The 23,878-nt window shown below is 40.6% G+C and overlaps 2 protein-coding genes across 2 annotated transcripts in view; both read right to left on the bottom strand.

Moving 5' to 3' along the window:
* Positions 1–2,136: 2,136 nt before the first annotated feature.
* Positions 2,137–19,303, bottom strand: wipi1 (WD repeat domain, phosphoinositide interacting 1). Its single transcript, XM_086170228.1, has 13 exons — positions 18,755–19,303; positions 16,201–16,283; positions 14,668–14,834; positions 13,623–13,719; positions 13,332–13,429; positions 9,517–9,609; positions 8,889–8,959; positions 8,608–8,715; positions 7,608–7,772; positions 6,886–6,993; positions 5,856–5,989; positions 4,535–4,635; positions 2,137–2,941 (listed from the first exon to the last, which is right to left on the bottom strand). Exons 1-13 carry the CDS (start codon positions 18,841–18,843, stop codon positions 2,891–2,893), a joined length of 1,365 nt encoding a protein of 454 aa, XP_086026354.1. The 5' UTR covers positions 18,844–19,303; the 3' UTR covers positions 2,137–2,890.
* A 1,495-nt stretch (positions 19,304–20,798) lies between these two features.
* LOC147220708 (actin-related protein 2/3 complex subunit 1A) overlaps positions 20,799–23,878 on the bottom strand; it is a 7,696-nt gene continuing 4,616 nt past the window's right edge. The window contains exons 7-10 of the mRNA XM_086170867.1: positions 23,047–23,122; positions 22,648–22,838; positions 21,335–21,425; positions 20,799–21,010 (exon numbers count right to left, since the gene is read on the bottom strand). Coding sequence (XP_086026993.1) covers positions 21,005–21,010; positions 21,335–21,425; positions 22,648–22,838; positions 23,047–23,122 — 364 coding nt within the window. The 3' untranslated portion in view covers positions 20,799–21,004. The remainder of the gene's footprint in view (positions 21,011–21,334; positions 21,426–22,647; positions 22,839–23,046; positions 23,123–23,878) is intronic.

Raw genomic sequence — 23,878 nt, 5'->3', positions numbered from 1 at the left:
TACAATTTCTGAAAGGAAATGCGACTATAAAAGAAAACAAAAAAAAACAACAAAACGGCTAAATTCAGCCACACAATGGTCCTACCTGTCTCTCTCTGCAGTAACTGGTCCACCACCTGCGGTTGAAGGACTCAGGATTAACCTGAACCAGCGCTTCTCAAACAGATGCAGAGGTGTGTCTGAAGGATTGCCTTACAAAGTTCAGCCCGTAAATCTCGCAGGATCTCTCTCATCTTTAGATCCAGCATAATAAATCTAATATTCCCATTTGGATTCAGAGAGGTTTCGGTGCAACTCCAAAGCTTTTATATTAGTTAAACTAAACAGTGGGTTATACACACGTATATGGCGATTATTTCTATTAAATCAGTTATAGATATCAAGCTAATAATAATATTTGACTTTTTTCAGACATGCCATTTCAAGACAAGGCACGTTTTAGCCACATAGACCTGGCAGGGTGTAGCACCGTCAATTAGCAGGAGGCCAGAAAAACATTTCCCGGCTATAAGAGTCAGGAATCAGTCTAGCATCATGACAGAAACAGCAATAGAATAGCGCTTCTGTCCCGCGGGCCGGACATAAGATGGATATTTTCCAGCCAGACACTCCATGGGTAGTTTTTGGTGTTATTAGCTGCTATTAGCAATGGCATCCTAACCATTGTGTTGGAAATATGCAGTACATTACTTGCAAATTTTTAGCAAAGCTGCAGACCCAGTATCGTGTTTCTTGATCAGATCGAAAAGTATTTTCAATTTCACTAATAATAACAGAAGCGCTAACAGTTACTAGGTAATAGTTGGGATGATATAATTATGGTGTACCCAATGATAACGCAGGGTTGGTCGATGAGTCCACAGTCCAAAACGACATCCGAGGTCTGATAAAAGTCCAGATGAGATGAGCTTCGGAAAAAATAAGTCGGTCAGTACGTGCAGATGATCTTTAATCGTAACTGTTGGGTAATGATTGGCGGAGTATTTTACTATTTGATTTCACATTGGAGCCTGCGATTGAGGTGACTCTGCAGAGCAACAACAGCTATATGTAGATAACTCACATGCATTTCATAAATATTGCTTAGTGAACGTTTTCTAAGCAAAATGACGGAATACACTGATCAGACATCATGAGAAAATACATTTTTCTAACTTGAATAAAAGTTTTGTCGAACATCAACTTTTTACACGCAACTTTTATTTCTTCTTTTAGATCTCATGTGTAAACTGATCAAAATTCAATAAGAAACCTTTTATTTCACCCTGGGGAACCGTTGGACTTAACTGATAATGCATTAGATTACATCATTCCTCAGCACTACTTCACACTTTTGACGAAGAGGTTAAAGTGTCGTAATCACTTCTACTTTCTATATTTCCCTCGCTGCCCGTTAAGCAACATCTACAGCTTTACCGATAAGGACGGCGATAAATAACCCACGGCCGCGTCTGCACACTGCGGTCTGTCTGGGGTTAATTGCTGGTAAAATATTAGCAGCATAGACTTGAACATAATAATCAATCAGACTGTAGCAACCAATGTTGAAACACCAATAATGTCATCGGCGGCCCAAATCGACAGGTGACTATCGGGCTCAAAGGGCTGTCAGACATGCGTTGTTGATCGATCTTTTGACAGGCCTGAATTTTGAAAAGAGTGCAAAGGGAACTGAAAAACACTAGTGACTAGTGGATATAGAAGTACAGAGACACGCCACTTTCTGCTTGTTTTTTTGTTTTGTTTTTCTAAATATCATTTCACAGCTGTCCTGTTGACATCAGACACCGGAAAGCGTCTGCCTTGAGAAATATCTCCAGCCGCTCAGGACTATATTTGTGTGATGTGATTGATAATGTTGATGCAAATTTACCTTTTCTGGAGGAAACCTACGGGGCAAAGATCAAGCTAAGGTGCGCCAGCCTCTGCTAAAATACTTGCACTGTAGATAGAATACCGCCTCTCGACTGCTGAGGACAGCAGTCGGAGCTGCATTACTTACAAAAGCGATGATTACCTTGCAGTTGTGAAACACGTGTTCAGTATTTGACACATCTTGCTTATGTAACCATGAATATCAATCACTACATTAGTCAAACGTCAGTATCTTCTCCGAAAGACGAACAGTGCACTTCATTTCTTTTGTTTTCGTTTCATTTATTCATCTATTTTTTTTTCTTTTGTTCAAACCTTGGTTTGGTCTTCTGCATTCAGCACATTACTGCTTTTTTTTTTACAAATGTTATGAGGCACAAACAAACCCAACATGACAATTCATACACGACCCCCGCCCCGTCTCCGGGAAGCGGACACTTGTTTCTCACCAACGCGGTACGATACAGTACAGAGTAAAAACACAATTAGATTTGTTATTATGGATGTAAACTGAAATATTATTCGTAAGAAAAATAAAAATGTTGCTACAATACTGCAACTTAATTAAATATATGTCAAGTAATACAGCTATTCAAATTGTGGTTACATTGTTGCTCTGGCATGCACCTCATATATCAATGAAAGCCTCCTTAAAACACAAAATCTGGATTTGTTAAGTAGCTGAAATGATGCGGAAAAACTCAAGAGAAATCCTCCCAGTTTAAAACTGATGACACCGGATAGTAAGCGGACTTACAGGACGTAGGAGCTGACAAAAAGGGATGAAAACCTTTAACAAAACTGATATGTTTGAACATGTAACATGAGGACCATGAGGTTCGATGCCATATGACTTCTACTATTTGGTCGGTGTCACGTTCCCTGTCAGGTTAATCATTATCGTTTTCTATCCGAATGAATGAAATAATAACTTGGCACCCCAAAAATAAGTTTTCTGCTCGTGGCGCTTGCCGGGAGCCTGACTGTCTGTCCGTCTGTCCCTCTACCCACTCACTCACGAGCGCCGTCCCTGGCCACCTCCAGTCTTGTCGCGGCAGCAATTAATCTAACAAAACACATGAACAGACCAGTTAGTTGTTTTCCTCGACAGTAAAAAGGCCCCAGTCACTGAAGCTAAAGTGAAATTCTATTTACAGCCTCGTCCAGGCAGACATATCCCTCACACAAAATATAGCGTGTTGTATTTATAACCTTTTAGGCTGGATATTTTTTTCCGTTTTTTTTTTCTATTTAAGGTTGTTCATTTCAAATAAAAATGCTCTGCCAGAGCTAACATCAAATGTTAATCAAAACATTTTCTAAAAGATTTATCGCCATTTGTAGCTTTCGCAGGTTTTAAGCTTGTCTTGTTTTTTTCCACATAACTTCTATTATTGTTCCAGAAAGTGTCATAGAATTTTACCTTATTCCAAAATTTTTGAGAGGCAGCAAATACAGAAACCAGGTTATATCGGTTAAATATTAGGATTTTGTGATTAATTTAACCAATTTACTTCATTAGTTGTTTTTTTTTTGCAAAACCTTTTAGTATATAATAATACAACGATGACAATATGATTGACATTTGCAATTATCTTGACTAAATGAAAGGGATGCGGTTCCCTTAAGTCACAAACGGAAAAAAAAAAAGCATGGCAAAAAAGAAAAAAAAAAAACTATAAAATAAGACTTCAGTCTTTTGCGAGGCAATGATTATCCTCTTTTTTTTGTTTTGTTATTTAAAATGTCACTTTATCTAGTTTCTAGCCAGTCTTTCTCAGGCCAGGCATTCCCACCGGGTCTCCGTCACATGGAAACCAAGAAACGGTGACACACAACTTCCATCTCAAGTCACAACAGGAAGCTTTTTTTTTTTTGGTTCGTTTTGTCTACTGTGTGTAAATTACCAAAAAAAAAAAAAAAAAAATCCCCATCATTTCCAAGAATGGGGGTTTATGATATTTGTTAACATTGTGTCAAGTTTTGGGAATCTTTAATTATGAAATATATGAATTTGAGGAATTTCTGAACAGATTGTAAAATATAATATAGAATTTTGTAAAATAATACATTTTATTTTGAAATCTCTGGGGAGCCATGCAGTCTTTCTGGAGGTGGCAGGAGGCACTGATACATCCGAGGATCAGCGGTTCACCTGCCTCAATCTAACCGCTTTTAGTTTACATAGATTGTCATGCAGAATTTTTTTTCCCTTCACAGAAGTGGCAACGGTTTTCTGCCCGACTTCGGTTTTTGATCGAATTTCTGAAAGTTGTAGTCCAACTTTTGTAGAAATTTGCAAAATAACTGGTGTGTAAAGTAGGTGTGACGACTCAAAAGGTTCACAACTTATTTAATCTAGGGCACACATTTAATAATATCTGTTTTTTGTACATTATTCAAATGGAGAGAATTTAATATGGCATCACCATTTACTGTAACATATAATGATCCAAAAGTCAGATGGCAACAGAAGGAAGTTAATGCTGTGGTTTATCTTCTACTGCTGTTAGTTAAAGACTAGATAAGTGGACCTAACTAACAAAAAGAGTAATATGCAGTCATGTTTGTAAATTCAAAGTTTCAAGAGCATCTTTCTGCTTTTGTTTCAAGAGCCGAGGGCAAGGGAGTTGGAGAACTAGCACTTCTGGATGCTCACAGGGGGAAACTCGTTCTCGTCGTCGAGGCAGACGGGTCCGGCGGCAAACTCGTGTTCCGGGATGACTTCGCCTTTCTTCGCCCCGCCGTCTTCGGAGTAGCCTGGTTTATACGGACGACAGGAGAAACATTCAAAAACCACTCCTGTGCGGCACGCAAACCTATACTTTTAAAAGCTCTCACTCCTCTCTTAGTTTTAGCACATTACTATCAGCGCCCATCTTGCGTCATCTGGAAAATTAACTTCTTCAACTTTGGCAAATAATTAAAACATTTCATAATTAATGATTATTCATTTATTTATCTCACTGGTTATTCTTTTCTGTTTGCATTAATCAATGTAACTTACATATTTCATAATCTCTTTCAAATCAAATAAAGCAGGTTGACAGATGAATAGGTGAAATAAACACACATCTAGAACCCGACAAATGGAAGTAATAACTATGAAGTTAATGACTATGAATAAGAATGTAATGCAAAAACAAGTTACTTGTTGAAAGTTGTTTATTTTCGTCTACTTTTTAGTTCTGTGTTTATGGGTTGATGGGTAATTTTTTGTTTTTTTACTAGCATTTATTGTTGAAAAATCATACTGTTACTGCAAATCAGGTTTGTCCCTTAAAAAAAAAAACAATATTTTGTGGCCCCCTGCCTGAAATCTAATCTTTGTGTTAGTGCGGCCTGCGCCGTTTTTTCTCACATGCATCTGGGGGTTTTTATACAGTAGGTTTAAAAAAAAAACGGGAAAGGAAAAAATGAAAAAGTTATTTTGCAATGTATTTTTTGCTTCAAAATTTGAAAACAAAATTATTTTTTGATGAAAATACGTCTAGTGACATTGTCTAAATGATCATTTCTTTTCTTATTTCTATAAAAACCACAAAAACGATAGCAAAAAAAAAAACGAGAATAGCCACCATTAGCCTCGTAAATATTATACCTCCTCTTATAATGCTAACAATCAATTTTCTAATAAATTCTAGGGGCAAATGTTCCCACATTGACAAGATTTTCTCTTTCAAATCAACAATATTTTTAGGGTGTAATTTCATCAATTCGTTTTTTAATATTCATTTTAAATTTTAATTTGTCATGAATTTTTAACGGAAGAGTTCATCACATATAAAGATTTTTAGAATTTATCTGTTACCTCAAAGGGAAAAATTTGGACTCAGTGTTACTTCTAGGTAATGATTTTAGTGGTCCGGCCCCCTTGACATCAAATTTGGCCGTATGTGGCGCCCGGACCAAAATGAGTTTGACAGCCCGTATCTCATTCTGTTCAAAAATGAACGCTTGACAAACATTAAACGGCTTACCGGTGAGCGTGGCAGTGACTGCGACAGAAGCGGGCAATGCAGCTGTTGCAGCGTAGGACGGAGAAGCCTCCGTGACCTCTGACCTTTCTTCTGACTCTGTTCCTTCATCCTGTTCCTCATCAGCACCGTACAGCCTGGAACAGGGGTCGGGGACAATTACCACTCAAAGACGCTTTTCAACCCGTTTTCCCACAGTAAGAAAACAGCGGGAGCCACATAACCCTTTTGAAATTTAAAATGAACTAACAAGGCATGTAATTTTTTTTTTTTTTTTTTTTGCATTTATGCAATGTATAAACAAAATATGTGCTGTTTTTTTTTAAATAAATGAACAACTGAAATAAAAACAAAATTATATTTCTGCATGCAACAAAACATTTTGAATTCCAAAAAATAGACATCGGGTTGAAGGTTACTTTTAAGGAAAATACTCTACTTGGGTCCTTATTGTATTTATGAAAAAAGAAGCCAAACTTAAATTATCCATCGGCAGCAAACCAAAAATGCCATCCTCCCTCTGTGTTTTGTCATCATTTTGCAAGCGGGTGCAGTCGCTTATTAAGAGCAACAAAAATATTTTAACACATTTTATTTAGATGTTATAAGATAGCTATAATCTTGAAATTTAAAATGACATTTTACAAATGAACAAACTAAAATGAAATACATTTTAAATAAATACTTGTTCATTATTTTGAACGAATAGCCACGTGTTCCCGAGCCCTGGCCTAGAAGAAGGAAGTAAAGCTATTGCTTTATATAAATTAAAAGGCTTATTAGTTCTTGTTTGGGGGTCTCTCATTGCAAATGAGTGGAAATCACTGATTATGGCCTTGGGAGTGTTGATAGAAAGGACTTCATGAAACTAGGCGGAAATGCACAGTCTTATCAACATTGACGATTTCAGATTTTGAAATCAGAAAAGTTGCGTGTTTTGCAGGTGTTTACGCTAAACAGAATCATCCTTTTTTTTTTTCCCCCATACATGCAAAACGGCCTCGGAGGGTCAGCTCCGGTTAAAACAGCCCACCTGTGTTTGTGCACCAACATGCATTCGCCTCCATCCTGCGGATCCACGTTGTAGATGAAGAGCTGGCCGTCGGCGGTGGCCACCAGCAGCCGTGGAAGCTTCTGGATTCTGAAACGTAATAGCACTGATTTTGAAACAATCAGACTTTTGTTCCAAAACAGCTCAATATCGAACGGAGACAGAATTTAGTTAGATAATCTTCCAAAGGTAAGACTTACTATTGATATTGGTAATTCTTCGCTCGTTCCTCAAGGACTGATAAAAACCTTGATGCTCTCCGTTGTTGTTCAAATATCCAATTTTTAACCGTAGATGTATCAGGAAGCCCGTTTACCAGCTCTTCATAAACAATACATTTTGAATTTGTAAACACTCAACTGAATGTGTTTTCATGAGGCAACCGAGAAAAGCAGGAGGTAAAAGTTGTTCTTTTCTCAAAACAACAGCCAAGAATTTTGCCATACTGTTGCTGAGAGTCCCAACCCATTGTGTTGGGTTTCTGGAAATAAATTGTAAAACAATTTGGTCCTGACGTGCTAAACATGGTAAGTGTCATTAGACAAATGGGTTGTGATTTGGCGGAATATAGGTTTCATGGCGGACTGTTAGCAACGGGTTCTTGTTAGCGGAAAGGTCGGGGAAAAAAAAGTCCTCAGCTCGGGGAGTTTCTTGTCAGTTCTCTTGAATGCAGGTCACGTCAAATCCCCCCCAGACATGCTTACGTAGTCAAGGTGCAGACGTTCTTCTGGCCGGATGTGAGGAGGTGGACGGTGGCGAAGGCCCGGTCCTGGCTCATCATGCCAGATACCTGAGCCGGGAGGTAGCTGCTGGCTGCGGAGAACATCTTCCCCACATATGCCGACCAGGTGGCAGTCTCATCTCCACCGCTGCAAAAAAAAAAAAAAAAAAAAAGAAAATGATCATTCTGTGTTTTCTTCTTCTGCCTGGGACTCTTTGAAGGAAATCGAGCTATATCGATCTTGTGTCTTTTGCAGGAATCGGGCAGAGTCTGTCCTGCCCAGAGATAGTCGGCTATTAAACGACGTCTGGAAAACTGATTGTAGTCGCAGCGATGAGGTTCTTTGGTCAGTTTGAGAAGTTTTAGGTCTGGAGGATACGGAGGGTTTGTTTTCAAGACGGTGTGTCTCAGCGTGAGAAGACATGGTTCTACCGCCAGCTGAAAATTCACTTTATATATTACACTGAATTTACTTTGATAAAACATTTATATTTTTTTCCCATGGTTAACTTACTGTATCTCCTAAACATCTGGTCACCGGACCGGTACGGGTCCACAAAGAAAATCTTTCTTGGTACAAATTATAGATTTCCACGGATCTTATCTTACTTTACTGCTGCACTTAATAGTGTAATTGTGTTATATTCAGATTAAATACTGTGAACTGACAAAAGTTTTTATTATTTGAAACACTTTCACGCATAAAACTGGTCCCTGGTACAAAAAAAGGTTTAGGACCGTTGTCCTAAAACTTAAGTATATTATCATTTTTGCAAGAGATGACCAAACATGAGCACCTGCATCATAACTTTCTTGTCTGATTTAGCAAAATGGCGAATGGATCTTTGCTCACACATGAAGAGATATACTGATTACAAGGGGGGATCAGATAACAACAACGATATGTGCTGGAAAAAAACAAGACACAGCTTGTTTTTTGGACAGATAGCGGCCCAAAATTAGCATTACCAAACACGTCCTACCTTGGTCCGAGTTGCTCCAGTTTAAAAATGTGGACCGTCTCTGTGTTGCTGGAAGCACAGAGGAACTGCGCGTCAAGGCTGAAGGATAAAGAGCTTATGTTGACGTACCTGCAGGAAAACACACACACACGCGTGAACGATACATTGAAAACACACTATTAGTGAGAAATTTGAATTACGGCTTTTCTCTCTGACATCTTCCGCTTACTCAGCCGCTTCGGCAGAGAACATTCATGCGGTCGAACTCATAAAACGGGAAAACTCGTGACGTGCGTTCTGACCTCTTCATGCCCCGGCGGAACTCAAACAGGCGAAGGCCCTCGGGAATGGAAAACACCCGGATGACAGTGCCCTGCACACACAGAGGAACAGGCAGGTGTTTATTGACTTTACAATCCAAAGAGAGAGAAATTTGGCATGCAGGCACAATAGTTTACACATAAGTTAGCGTTAATGGAGAATTATGGAGCTTAATGCGTTTTATTTGTTGCAAAGCTCGAAATGCCGACTCAACAGTGACCTGATAGCATCACCGCTGTTTGGTGATTTCCAAGCATAAATATGCTGATTTACAGATTTGTATTGATTTTCAGGGAAAAATCTGTATTTACGTCAATACAAGATTTGAAAAGTGCACTCGCTGCACGTCCTCATATAAGACATACAACCATTCACTCTTTCATTCACAGGTCGAGGTGCAATAATCACAATAATACCATCATGAAATATTTTGAAATAAAAAAATAAACATTACCACATGTTATATTTAATGAACATTTCTTTACGTTCAAAAGTCAAAAAATTTTGCATCATTCGCAGCAAAGCCCTAGATTCTGTGGATGACTTGTTAAACAAGGAGCACCAGGGCAGGTCTGCAGGTGAAAAGGTACGTTAGCAGCTCATCCTCACCCTCTCTGAGGCGCTGGCGAGCTTGGTGGCCGAGGCGTTGAAGCTTAGAGCTGCCAGAGGGCTGTCATGAGCCGGGACCATCGTCACTGTGCTCTGAGATGGCAAAGAAAATGAAAACATCCAAATCAAGAATGTTATTCCACATTGTTAAAGTCACTGGCATTGTAAGGCATCATAAAAAAAAAAAAAAAAAAAAAAAAACAGTAAAACACTTATTTAGCATTTATTGTTGAAAAATCATACTGTTGTTGCAAATCAGGTTTATACCTTTTTAAAAAAAAAAAAAAAAAATTCCTTGCAGAAACAGCTCCATCCTGCTGATTTTTCCAATTGAACTGCTCAAATATATAATTATCAGTTTCGGACTTGATCTAATTCACACAGCAAAATACACTTCATTATATTGGGAAGAGCATTTGGTGACCGTTTGTTTAAGAATAGGCTTAAAAACATTTCTTTTAGAGAAAAATTTAAGCCAGCCCCCAATCTTCTATAAGCCTACTCTGCTGAGGGACATCCCACAACATACTTCTCTCAACTCTTCCTATCCTGCCTGCACATATATTCTTTCAACAATGCATGATAGGAACTTCATATCCTCATATGAACCTCATATGAGTCCTTGGGGTCTCGTTTTGCACGTTGGTCCCTCCCAACTCTCATCACCATCTCTATCGTACTCTTGCTTTCTGCTTCTCTCTCTATCTACACCAACCGGTCGAGGCAGAAGGCCGCCCACATCCAGATCCGTCCAACGTTTCCGCCTTTTAAAAGGGAGGCGTTTCCTCGCCACTATCGCCAAGTGCTTGCTCATTGGCGAATGTTGGGTTTCTGTAAATCATTGCAAAGCGTGTGGTCCAGATGTGTTCCACACGCAAAGTGTCAGTGATGATTTGGTGCCATATGGATTAAATTTGACATGATTTATCGGGGACTGTCATGCTCTGGAGTGAACGCTATTTCTAAGAACGAAAAGTCCTTACGCCCGTCAGCATTTTATGTCTCGATTTCATGCCGTCAGCTATGAAACACAATTTTTATCATTTATTGTTTTCTTGCTATATGATTCTGAACACATCATTTGTAAATGTTGTTCTGCAAATGATACAATACTGCGTCATTAATGATCATTTTTCAATCCAAAGAAACTGATCCGGAACTACTTGCTATTGTCTCGGGCGACACAAACAGCAAAATAACGCCATCTATCGGGAAATATTCTGAACACATGAAGAAGATTTCCAAAGAAATCTTTGTGTTTCTGCATAATTTCTAAAGCAGCATTTCAGAAAACTTGTTGAAACACATTCTTCTCCTCTGTGATTCACATTTGGATCTATTTTCACTTTCAAATATACATAAACTATTTCATGCAGTTTTGTTTTATTGCATGGAAATGAGGAACCCAGCTGTTTACCCAATGGGGGTAAACAGATTTGAACGCGTCGCTACGGCCCTGAGCATCTTTTTCATTAAAAATGTAAACATTACAGATTCATTTAAGAATCACCTCGGCACTCGATGGTCGTACATTTTACCGAAAAGACCTTTTATCCATGCGCAACTTTAGATGAAGTGCACGTGGGAGAGCTGTTGAAACCTGACACATTAGGCTGAGTCAGTGTTTTTTGTAACGAGAACCTTACGAGTTTGTTGTAAACAACATCCAGTAAACCTGATGTACATACTAAGCAATCGCAACCTTTCAACTAGAGGTCCAAGCATTTGACTGCATTACTTAAGAGGTTGTGTCGTGATGGGCTTTTGGGAAAGAATAGGAGATACATAATTCCAAGGGTGGCCTGCATGAAGCTCAAAAACTGCCTACCCTCACAACCAACTATTAACTTTTAGCACAAATAAAAATTTTATATTGGTAAAATCGACAGGTAAACTTAAAACTCCCTCTTGCAGCCTTTATTTACATTTATCATCCGTTTTTTTCTGCAGGTGTTTTCAGTTTGAGTTGCTGCTCTGGGTCAGTTGAGTGATCTGATCGGAAATGCAGCTTATAAAAACCGTTGTGAAATGCTGTTTATGGTCTTTTCCACAGAAGAAAAAAAAAAGCAGATGTTTGTGTGCGCGTGTGAGTGTGTGTGTGTGCACTTTTTGGGTACGTTCACGAGTTTATATGCATAAGTGTACCCGAAAGTAGCTTGACTGCCAGGATATAAAGTCTTCAGAACACAGAAAGTGAAAAAAAAACTAGGAATTTAAGGTGTCATAAGAGCAGACGGCAGGGAGGGCTCTATCCAGAGTGAGCATTCCTAGGAAAGCAAATATTGGAACAAAGTCAACTGGTGAAAATCACCTCAGGTGAACTCAGTGTTTTTCATCAAAAAACAGTATCTCTAGTGTCCCCTGAGTCAGTTTGTCCTCGAGGGAGTTCAAACATTGATGTTTGAGTTAAAAGTGGAAACTTTCAAAATACACTATGCATCGCAGAATGTGGTCCAGAGGATCAGATGTACGTACGTTGGACAGAGCAGCGCGGTCCACCGCTTGACACGACCGCTGAAAGGACCAAGCGCTATAAATACATCGTCTAATCTCATAATCGGTGCATGACGCCGACTTCAAAATATAATTTGCGGCACCCATAACTGAACAGGATCAATTATTCACGGGTACAAATCCTGTAACGCTTCATCGCCGCGAAACAATGAGCTAATAGTCCTATAGACAATGAAGATGTTATCCAAGGATTTGGGCCAATGAGGGTGGCAGGCTTTGGCGCCCAAACCTGAGGGGTTATTGAGATAAAAATTCATCTTCAGCTTGCGTTCAGGTCACGTCGTGCTCAGTCTCTCAGGGAAAATATTGTGAAAGTGACCCACCATGTGTTGATGAAGCAGATGAAACGCAATACAGATGAAGATGAAAAAAGGTTATGAGGAAAAATTTTGTGATAGTTTAGAATCGATGCTACATTCTGGTTGGTATATCGGTCTTTTGTCATCTTCTGTTTTGCTGACGATTTGGTGATATCAATTGCCAAATTTTTTTTTTTTTTTTTTTTGCAGCGGTACTGTTTAGGTTTATCTTTGGACTTAATCTATGATGAGCATGCCTGGACACTGTAACATAAACTGTCAGAGGAACAAACCTTTTTTTTTCCACTTTTAAAACCATGAATTGAATACCCAGCACCGACCATCCCTTGTGGACCACGGCTATTATTGCTGTTCATTTCCATTGTGAAAATGAACAGCAATAATAGAAAAAAAATCAAAACTAAGCTCAAACAGGCTTAGTTTAGCTTAGTTTGAGCCGAGTTTGAGCTCAAACTAAGCTCAAATCAAAACTAAGCTCATGAGTCCCAACTTGGGAGGTTAAAGAGAGACAGGTGTGCAAGTGGTCATTTCAGATTAATATAAATAAATTCTTCATTTATCTTCATTTTTATATTTAACATAAAATATCTCAAATCAGGGCTGTGATATTAGGCTGCTTATTGATATATTTTTTTAATGCAAAGTTATAACGTCATGTGTTTTCCATGTACAAATTACTCCACAAATGTCTACCTTACCAGGTGACCACAGAGGTACATGCTAAAAAAAACCCTGAACAAGTTACTTAGCCCTGATTTAGGTTCGAAGAGAGAAGGTGAAGCCCATTTTCTATCCATTGATTCAACTGCACAGACATGAGGTTTACCTAAACTGACAGGGAAGACTTTCAAGCTTCAGATTGTGGAACAAAAAAAACATGCCTACTGAGAAAAAGGTGGAAATAAAAGGAAGGAAATATCACTCCATTTCACAGAGGGCAATAAAACAATAAAACAACATGGCTGAATTCATTCAGCTTACCAAATTGTTGGCATCATACACTATGATCTCTCCAATGGTGGCACTGCCGGGATACGCCAGGTAGGAGTTGGAATGACTGATAGATAGAGCACAGAGACCTACAGGAAGAGAAGGAGAACCATCAGTTGTTGCTAACTTTATCATTCTCGGTGTCTTACAATTCATATTTTACTCGGTAAACGTTCATTTTCACCCTGTCCCTGAAGGCAGACGGGCACAGGGACGGCACTATTATATCTGTGAGATAAAGAACCAGTGTAGCATCTGTTAACGTGTTTGTTTATTTCTCACCTGACGGGTTGGGCGGAGTGTTGAGCAAAGTCTTTAGCAGCTTCATATCTTTAATGTTGTGAATGTAAATGGACTCTTCCAGGCAAACCACGAGCCTCTGCAAGACAAGTCACATTACACGGCAATACCAGACGGGTCACAGCGACAGCCTACGTGAGACCACTAAGGACAAAACGACTTCGGCACAGCGGTGAGGTACTGGCTTCATCACAACCAGATTTACAAACATATTAGCCCAACGGAGTAGCTTGTTCACCGGGTAAACCAAGGAGTCGCAAGAAGTATCTCTAGAATCACCAGTGCCCCCTACCATGAGGCAGGAGAACTGCGTGCCTCACTTAGTTGCTCTTCGCGGGTGTTTTATGATTGCTCAGCGCAAGAAACGAGTCAAGCACATACAGTTGTTGACACAAAAAGTATTGGACGTTGGAAATGTAGTTCATATAGCACATTTTAATAGAGACACACTGAGAGCCAGCAGTACGGTCTTAGTGCAGAGCATGCCAGCAGTCAGCCGTCATTGCACAATCTACGTTGAGGCTCATCAGTCCGCAGCCTCACCGCACATTTCTTCTCAGTATTCAAACCGTAAATGTGAAAATCTGGCGAATTTGAATAAAAACTGAAACTAGTGAAGTTAAATGAAAAAAAACCTTGATAGCGCAATGATAAATATAACCATTTAATTTCTTTTTTTTTTAATTTTACATTTTTTTCTTTTCCTTAATTGGAAAGTGAGGCACGGTTTCTCCTGCCTCCCCTGACTGCACGTCACTGTTGCACAGCATTAATACTTCAAAAGATCACATTTGTGTGACTTATCTCACGAATCAGAGCTGCCAGATCTTCAATATTAAAACACACAAATCCCTCAACCGTGTAAATTAAGTTACACCAAAGAAAACAAAAAAAAAATTGAGCTGAGCAAAACTGTAACCATATCGTTCTTAATGCACCCAAGTCAACCATGTTTGTCGTTAAAGTGGACAAGAACACGGTGCGTCACAAAGTACGAGTTTAGAGATGAACAACTGAAGCGGCTCACCTGTCGGTTGAGTTTGACAGCCAGGATGTTGTTGGGGTAGCTGTAGTTGCAGATCTCGGTGCCCTTCTTGAAGTGATAGATGTTCATGCGCTGCGGCATGTTGGCGCTAACCACGACCACCAGACTGCTCGAGAACAGACGCTCCACGATGTAAACGTCGGGAATCTCTGACGAAAGAAAGAGCCCGACGGTGAAGAAAAACTTGCCTGGAAAATTTGGATGGTCTGAAGTGACAGAAGCTGAAACCAACATGGGATCCCCTCCTGCCCTCACAACAGAGAGAAAAGCCTCTCCTTCAGCTTCGATCATGAAAATCTGACTTTCACATTGCAAGCAAGGAGGTGAAATCAAAGTGAATTGGACTAAGAAGGAAAAGACAGTCTTGTTTTTTGTTTTTGTTTTTTGGGGGGGGGGTACGTTTTTAAACATATATAATATCTAATATGTATCTGTTATCTTCTATTTGGCCATGTGAGATAAAACATGGCTATCACTTTTAAAACAGTCATCATCTGGTCACAAAAACATTTTATCTTCTGTTGTCTTTCATTTTAAGAACCCTTAAAACATTGAAAGGTAATTTAAAAAGTGACGTCACGCCGACTTATGAGCTAATAGCATCATATTCAGTCATTAAATAATGCAAAAGACTATTTATGTTGATATTTATATACTACCACTACTCTCATCTGTGCAAAATTTTATATTTATACATTTTTCAGAACACTGAATCCTGCAAAAAGCATTGTCTTTTATTTGTTTTATTTCCTTTTTTATTTTGTGTTCTAGTATGTTTGCTCATTCTGTATCCATATATGCTGCTGTGACAATTGAATTGCGGTAGCCTAAATGGTCGTGATGAGAAAGTAAAAGTTGCAGTAAAAAAAAAACTGTCCTAAAATAACTTTTTTTTTTTTGTAAAGCAGTGCATTTTTCAACATTTTTAGTAGATTCCTTCACCCGACCAGTCCGGGGTGTATCCCGCCTCTCGCCCAATGACAGCTGGGATAAGACCCAGAATCCCCCGTGACCCTGAGCACAGTATAATCGATGGATGGATGGATGGATGGATGGATGGATGGATGGATGGATGGATGGATGGATGGATGGATGGATGGATGGATGGATGGATGGATGGATGGATGGATGGATGGATGGATGGATGGATGGATGGATGGATGGATGGATGGATGGATGGATGGATGGATGGATGGATGGATGGATGGATGGATGGATGGATGGATATTTTCACCTCCACCGGGCCGTTTGACAGACGTGACTGCCGTCCAAACCTTTTCTGTAACATCTCGCATCACAACATCTCTGCACAAGGCTGTTGTTTTTAGAGGCGACGCCTTGTTGTCTTCCTCAGCGCATGAGTCAGACTGAGAAGGACGAGCGTGAATTCTTCAAATTGCCGGCGAACGATCGCAGACGGACGGGACGGCTGCCGTCCGTGTTGTCAGAATTAATTCTCGACTAAATGCAGATGCGGATATTCGATGATAATGAGGATCTGGGATTCATACTCACCGCTCTCGTGAATGCAGTCCAGTTTTTCCACTGTGGTCAGAGAAAACAGCCTGTAGCCATTCTTTGTTCCCAACGCCAGTGACCTACAGAACGCAAACAAGTGAATAACATCGGCGCTGACGAGAAACAACCCATTCGGCCCCCCATCATTTATTCATAAATCAACATCGGAGAAAGACAAGTGGATTATTTTATTCGTTCTGTTTTCACGGAACGGGATTTTTTTTTAGGTACACGTGCACCGGATGACACGGCCGTCGCAGTCGTGACCACAGGGGAGGTCAGCGGCTACAAATAGATGCCACGCAACCAGGCCGTCCTCCCGGAGAATAAGCGTTAGTGTTAGGGAATGTTTAGGAGGCGCGGGCGGGGGGGTGGGGAGGGTAGACAGGCCACAGCTGTTACAGTCTGCGCTTCCACGATGTGTAATTATATTTCCAGGGAGGTGCACATCGCAGCGATTTCTGACTCCATAACAATGGAGCCCATCTGACGCAGGGTTGGAAATGTGGCACGTGTGTTTCGGAGATGGAAGTGATGTCGGTGGATAGAGGATACAGAGGAGAGGGTTGGATGCAGAAAGGTGATTGACCGTGGCGGCCCCTTGAAAGGGAACGGCCGAAAGGAAAAGATCTTTATGGTAGAATTTCAGCTCTATTTTCTGGTCAAATGCTGCAAACTACATTTGAATCTTGTAGGAAGAGAAAGACGCCATTCAGGAAGGAAGGAAGGAACTACGCGCCGCTGCCGATTTAGATGACTGGAGGCCACGACTTAACGGTCTGGGCCTCCTTTTGAAAATTCACTTCAGAGCAGCTGACAGCCGGCGGTTCGAATTTGTCCAACTAATCCGGCTTCTTATTAAACCTACCAAAGTTCACTTGATTTATTTTCTCCATCCATTTTCATTCTCGTTAATTGCCTCGGCTTACGTTCAGTGCGAGATAATCTAGATGATCTAGTCATTTTTCAATACTTTTGGTTTCTGATAGATTGTTCAACAAGTAAAAGCCATCTGTTTATGGTAAACAGCGGTCATTATCCCAGCGGCTGCTTACACCTTCGGTGCCCCAGAATGGAAGGATTTCTGCATTCCTGATCTGCCCGGTCCTGTTCCCTTGCAGCTGGAAACCTGCACGACGCACTTTCGCCCAACAGCAGAAAATGCTGTTTCTTCCTGTAATCATCGTTCCTCCCGCTGACAGGGCAGATCTGGACGCCGTTAAGTGTCATTTTTGTGAAAAGACGGAAAACGCCGCATGCCGGGACCTCGGATACGTGCTAGATTAACACACCCAAGGTTTTTTTTTTTTCCTGTCTTATCTCGAGATTACTCAGCGTCAAGGCCGAGACCCGACGCCCAGTTTGATGAGCGACAAATTGAGCTCACTAGACGACTTCCTTCTCATGTACAATCACAACACACCACTGGGATCGGGCGTTTAAATAACCCTGACTTTGACCATCTAACTATGGATTAAGTCGGAATAACACAGATCAAACCCAGCCAGTTTGTAATGCTCTCATTAGATGTTGAGATGTTAACGTTGAGGTGATGCCTACTGGTTGAGAACTTTCACCAATATTAGCGAGAATTGAACAAACTCGGTGCATTTCTGATACTCTGCAGACCGTGGATAAATAAAACAGTATTATATTGCAGTATTATATTATCCCCCTGGCTTTATCTCCAGAACATCTAACACCTGGATTAATTTCCTCATGCTATCCATGCTCCCCACTTCCAAAGAGAACCTCAACATCTTCATCTCTTCATCATACAAACCCACTGAAACCCACTGGCGTTCAAAACTGAATTATATTGCTCATTTTCTTTAAAAATAAGATATTTAAGTCAGAACGCCGATACCCTGAGGGATTTCATGACTTCGGACAGAAGTGAAGGTATCAGGGATTCTGCCGTTCTCGCGCAGAAATCCCGATCGGCGTCTCAGCGAGGAAATATCTATCATTTGGTGGGACGGGAGTCCCGTTTATGAAAATGGGACGTCGGCGTCTCTTCATCCACGTAAAAGTTGTGAGGCCGTGATCAAAGATGGCTTTAAGGTCACCAGTTGTTTTCTGACTCATCAAAGCTGCTTTAAGAAAAGAGTAAAGATGGACAAACGACAAAGAAGAAGACTTGAAAGAAGACATTAGACGGCGGGATTGGACAAGCAACCAAAACAAAATAAAGCTCCGGAAACCAACGGAGGCTTATAATAAGATTTGAACAGCAATAACACAAGCGAACGACGGAGGAGGACTGGACGTTAAGGGCATCCTGGATGGGATCGACCAAATGTGGAGGAGGGCCGGAGCCAGAGGAGGGAGAAGTTCTGGAGGAGAAGAGTACTTGGGTTCATGCAACTCTCAGGATGACAACAACAACAGTAGCAGCAGACCGGATCTGCCTGCACCGGCTCGATAAAACTGTGCAAACCGGTGGGAGACTCCTTTAACCGAGGCTTCTCAAGTTTCAGAGCCTCTGCCTCCCAATTGTTTCCACACACAACTCGGTTAATAACATGTGACTCATCCGCTCGTTGCTTACGTGGAGTCTTGGTTAAAAGAGGCGCAGCCAAACCGGATCTCAGGTCCGTCCGGTCCTCCGGGCCCGCCGGCTCCCTCTCCCGCCTCCATCCCGATTCCCAGCGACCTCCTTCCCTCCCTCCGCCCTGGATTGGAGGCCTGGGATCGGCTGCGCCTCTTCGCTCGATGTCTGCGGAGGACGGCTCCAGACCGGGAGAAACGTGTAGCTGCCGCGGGACGGAGGGGGGGACGGGGCGGGGGACGGGGAGCTGCTCCACGGGGGCGAAGAGCCGCGGATCTCCGCCGGGGATCAAGCAGAAGAGCCGAGCCGGGAGCCGGAATCCGGACCCGGAGGCTTGTTTTTTTGCGGGGACGGTTATCCGGGACCTGGAGGAAGGCGGAGGAGAAGCAAAACAAGAACAGCTGACAGGGATACGTCACGCCTCCGGCTTTCGCGATTGGTCGGTCGACGAATCTCGCTCCGCGCTTCCGCGCGATTCGATTGGTCCGCGTTGCGGTAGTGAGTTCTGATTGGCTGCCGGGACATTTGTTTGTAGCCGGACCTCCATTCATGTGATGGAGCGACATCCTCGTCCTGTGCGGAAAGTTTTGAAAACTAAAAAAACAAACGAACCAAAAAAAAAGAAAAAAAAGAAAGAAAAACCACACAAAAAAAAGAAAGAAAAGAAAAAAAAAGACACGGCGCTGCTAAAGCAACTTTATCATTTTCATTTTCAAATTAGAATGCAACTGTTAGATGTCGAGATGCTCTAGTACTTCCTGTTTACAGATAGATGTTTAAATTGCACATTTTAAATGCCCATTTTCATAAAATCCAGAATCTCGCTTTCTTTTAGAAGTGACTACATTCCTAAAATATAAAACCCAGCCCAACACAATGAGAAGTAAAAGTTATAGTTGCAAATTCAACTTTTCTTTCTTTGTTTTTCTAACTTTTTAAATGCTTTTATAAACACGAAAGCTATTATTGTATCATGCCAGCTATAACTGTTATTATTAGTAATAATGTCTGTCTCTTTCCTTCTGTATCTCTCTCTGTATTTACCCCAACCGGTCGAGGCAGAAGACCGTCTTAAAACGTCCATTTATATTTATATATAAATACATATATTGTGTAATATATATTTAGTTATTCTAAGTTATAATGTCCCTTTTGTATAGATTTAGGCCTTAATGCCATTGACGATATTTCGCGGTGGTGTCATCCTGCAGAAAGATTATGAACCTGGTCACAACGTTCCTGGTTTATAATCTTGTACTTATGGGCCAGATGTATTCCACACTTGACTCCAGATACCAAATCGCTGCATCCCGCAACCTCACGGTCCAGCCTACAATCCCGAAAATCATGCAGGAAAATATTTTTGAGAGAAATCTAACTCGTGGCCTCTGGAATAAAAGCTGTTGTGTGTCATTGTGTCCCTGAAAAGACGAGATTTTTCATCAGAGGTTCCACCCAGAAATCTAATACCTTCTTCAATGAATGTTGAAGACATCAACCTAGTGTTTGTTGTTATTTTTTCTTTTCAATTGATTAAAGATTATACCTATTATATCTCACTTTCCATTCACTTGTGGGTGTATTCGTCACTGATATGAAACTCCCATTTACTATCAAGAGACATTTACCTTCGTAATTTTCCCCAAATAAAAAGAAAGGCCTTGAAAAATGGTCATCCTATTTTTGCTTTGTAAAGTATGTCAAGAATAAAAAAATCTATTTGATTTATTTATCAAAAATGAATATTGTAACTTTGAGAAAATGTTAGTGTACACTCGGTGAACTAGGGTTTGTGTCCGTCTGGCAATGAAATATCACCAGTCTGTAGTTTCTATTTTAAACTCCGAGGCCACAAACCCGAGCTGAGTCAACCCTCGACATCAGCGGCGTCTCTATTTTTCTCTAATTTAAGAGCCTAGAACGTGTGGACTTGCTTTTATTGCTGACATTAAGCAAACTGACATGGAAAGCTGCTGTGGCAACTCCTTCACCGGATGCAATGAAGAAGCAGTTAAAAACAGACACAAAGTAATGACACCGTGAGTCCGGTTTTTGTTTTTTTATATGTCATCATTAAATCTTTTGCAAAAGGAGAAACGTTACAAGAACATGTACCGGCAGTGACCATTCCGTAATTACGTATGTGCTCCCTGGCGATGATATTCTTTAAATGAGTAGAACCGCAGGAACCTGTGTGTTCATCGGGGTTGGTTTTTCCTGCAGATCTAGAACTGTTGAAGCTGTGGAGCCTCAGTGCTGCGAAACAAGAATACACATATTGGTGTTTATTCTACAGAACTGAACTGACAACCTGAGATGGAGACCGTTCGTACTAACTTAGGCTCCACAGCGGTGCTTAAACACATTAGCAATATTAAATTCTAGGAATATGTGACTGAGGACACGAAGCTTTTTACTCATACAAGGGTTTTGTCAGCGGGAAACGACTGCAGCATTTATTTGAAGAGCTCATATACTTTTCTCAGCACTCACCAATGTATACCAGCCTAAAAACTATGTTTTTATATTTTCACAATCATTTCTCGAGATGAATTAGCAGGTTTGAAGGCAAAGCTTTACCTTAAAGTCCCACATGACCATGGCTCCATCCAGACCCACACTGCTGTATTTCTGCACTTTTCCGTTTTCCTCCGACACGACGCAAAGCTGCCTGTCCAAAGAAAACGTAAACAGGAAATGCTTTTACAAGACTATGTACCGAGGCGTGCAGTGCAATGATAGAAATATGATAAATCCTGATCATTGAGTCCATAACATGCATGGTTATGTAAGACAAAATCATTTGTGTGAGATCAACTGAGAATTAGAGAGATCCCACTAAAAACTAAATTAGCACATATAAGGTCAAGATAAACTTGTGCCACGACTTGATGCATTGCTGTTTGCTGGAGTATTAAAGGGTCTTCAGCTGAGGTAGAAAAGTCGCTATGATCCTAAATGTCTAAGAGTCATCATCCCAGTGCATGATGGTGACCTGCAGGATCCCGGGAGGTGTGGCTTGGTCTACTGCAGTGGTCCTGCCAGACAGTTACCATTATTTCTTTTATGAATTTTAATTTTAATTTTAATTTTATGTTACATTTAATTTTAATTTTATTTTTATGTCACATTACGTTATGTTACATTACATTTTATTTTAATTTTAGGTTACATTTAATTTTAATTTTAATTTTTACATTATATTTAATTTTAATTTTAATTTTTATGTCACATTTAATTTTTTATTTCAATTTTAACTTTTACGTTACATTTAATTTTAATTTTAATTTTTACGTTACATTACGTTACATTTAATTTTAATTTAATTTTAACTTTTACGTTGATTTTAATTTTAATTGTAATTTTAGATAGAAAGCCACTGACATCAAGCTCCAGGTTTCTGCACCATTAAAAGACAGCTTTTTGCACTTGCTCACGGGGGAATGTTTGGTTTCTGTAAGACATTTTGAGTGTGGTCCAGACCTGCATCTACTGATTCAAAGTGATAACCTGATGACGAATGGAGACATTTTCATTAGAACCATCAATCATTTTTTAGGGTGCATTATGTGTACATCAACATCAGTATTTGTAGCTAAATCTAACCAAAATAAAAGAGTGGATTGCATTTTCCACATCTTTCTGTTAAAAAAAAGAAATTGCTTTCGTCCACTGACGCTGTGGTGCAAAAGACTTGAAAAATAACTTTCCAGGTGTGATGAAAAATTACAAGAAAGTGTTGTCCCTGAAGGATTTGGCGCCATGTGATTAAAATCTGACGTGAATTAAAACACTCTGCAACATTTTTTTTAATTCATTTGAAACCACCTGTAACACAACAACAGATTAAAATCAAAAAGCGGTTTGAGACTTAAACTGGAGAGGTTTCTCACGTGATGCTGTTCTGGTGGAGGGTGTCCAGCTCGTTGCTGGTCTCGTCCCCGGCCTTCTTGTCCAAGTTGAGAAAGTGCTGCATGGCCGACATGCTCCCTTTGGAGGTCTGCCTCGGGATGTCCAGCTTCTTCACGAAGCTCAGTTTACCCGGACCCTCGTAGGTGAACTGGTAGGGACAACAGTTATGGCCCTGAAAAAGGAAAAAGAACGAGGCAGGTCGGTAAGTATCGGAGAACCTGTTTATCAAGGAGGGGTCGGGTCAGATTTTAAAGATACCCGACATTAAAAAAGTACAAGCACTTATAATACAAGTTTTGTTGCCAACCAGTGTTCGGTTGCAGCGTTTGTGACTTTGTTACACACATACGAACACACAGCCGGGGGGGTGTGATAGTTACCGCAGCGACGATATCAGAATCGCTGACGTGGAGGACACTCAGCATCGGTAGGTACTCCGTGGTCAGTTGGGTGACCCTGGCGGGAAATTGTGCAGGGAAAAGGTTTTTATAGGTCAAGGAAGACTGTGTATACTTTGTTTTCTCATGTAATGTATCGTTTTCCTCATTCATTTATTATCCGTACTGCTTGTTCAGCATCGAGGGCGTCCGAAGTCAATCCTCGCCGTCGTGGGTGAGAGGCGGCCCTTAACCCGGACCGATCACGGATCAATCACAGGGTCCCACGTAGAGATATAAACCACTCTCATTTTCATTCACACCCACAGCGGATTCATAGTTAATTAACCCACTTCCTGTTTTTGAGCCGCTGGAGGAGCCGCTGACGGCGAGTGTGTGTAAATCCCCATCAAACCCTGCGTTGTTTACATGACGAACCCCTGCCTGGGAGGCTTGGCGTCTGTTAATCCGTCCAAAACCAAACTACGGCCTGCGGGCCACATCCGGCCCGCTGGTCTTTTTTATCCGGCCCACCAAAGATCGATACAGAATTCATACTTGACGTGAATGATTGGATCGATGAATGTGGGGGCACTAACAGGAGATTATTTCATTTTTGGAGCTACTTGAGAATTTTCCTGAGCAGAATGACACAGATTGGCTTTGTGATTTAGCTTTTACGACACGTGAAGCTCCAAGGCAAAAACCGGTTTGTGGATGAAATGCAAGCAAACGTCAGAGCCTTCGAAACCAAGCCGGTTTTATTTTCAAAGCAAATGTCAGACGAGTATGATATGTACTGTTAACAAATGCGTTTTTTTTTAAATTTTTTTAT

The sequence above is a fragment of the Fistularia commersonii genome, chromosome 23 (genome assembly GCF_037954325.1).
Source record: "Fistularia commersonii isolate RoL2024-O1a breed Wild chromosome 23, RoL_Fcom_v1.0, whole genome shotgun sequence".
In the NCBI taxonomy this organism is placed as follows: Eukaryota; Metazoa; Chordata; class Actinopteri; order Syngnathiformes; family Fistulariidae; genus Fistularia; species Fistularia commersonii.
Note: the sequence above shows the minus strand (reverse complement) of the source record. Positions and strands in the feature narration are given on the sequence as shown.

Excerpts from the sequence above, each read along its gene's own strand:
- wipi1 (XM_086170228.1), bottom strand. The coding sequence starts at position 18,843 with ATGGAGGCGGGAGAGGGAGCCGGCGGGCCCGGAGGACCGGACGGACCT. Across the intron at positions 9,610-13,331 it reads TGTATGATGCCAACAATTTG|AGCACAGTGACGATGGTCCC; the intron begins GTAAGCTGAATG and ends TTGCCATCTCAG. Across the intron at positions 2,942-4,534 it reads ACGAGAACGAGTTTCCCCCT|ATTAATTGCTGCCGCGACAA; the intron begins GTGAGCATCCAG and ends GTGTTTTGTTAG.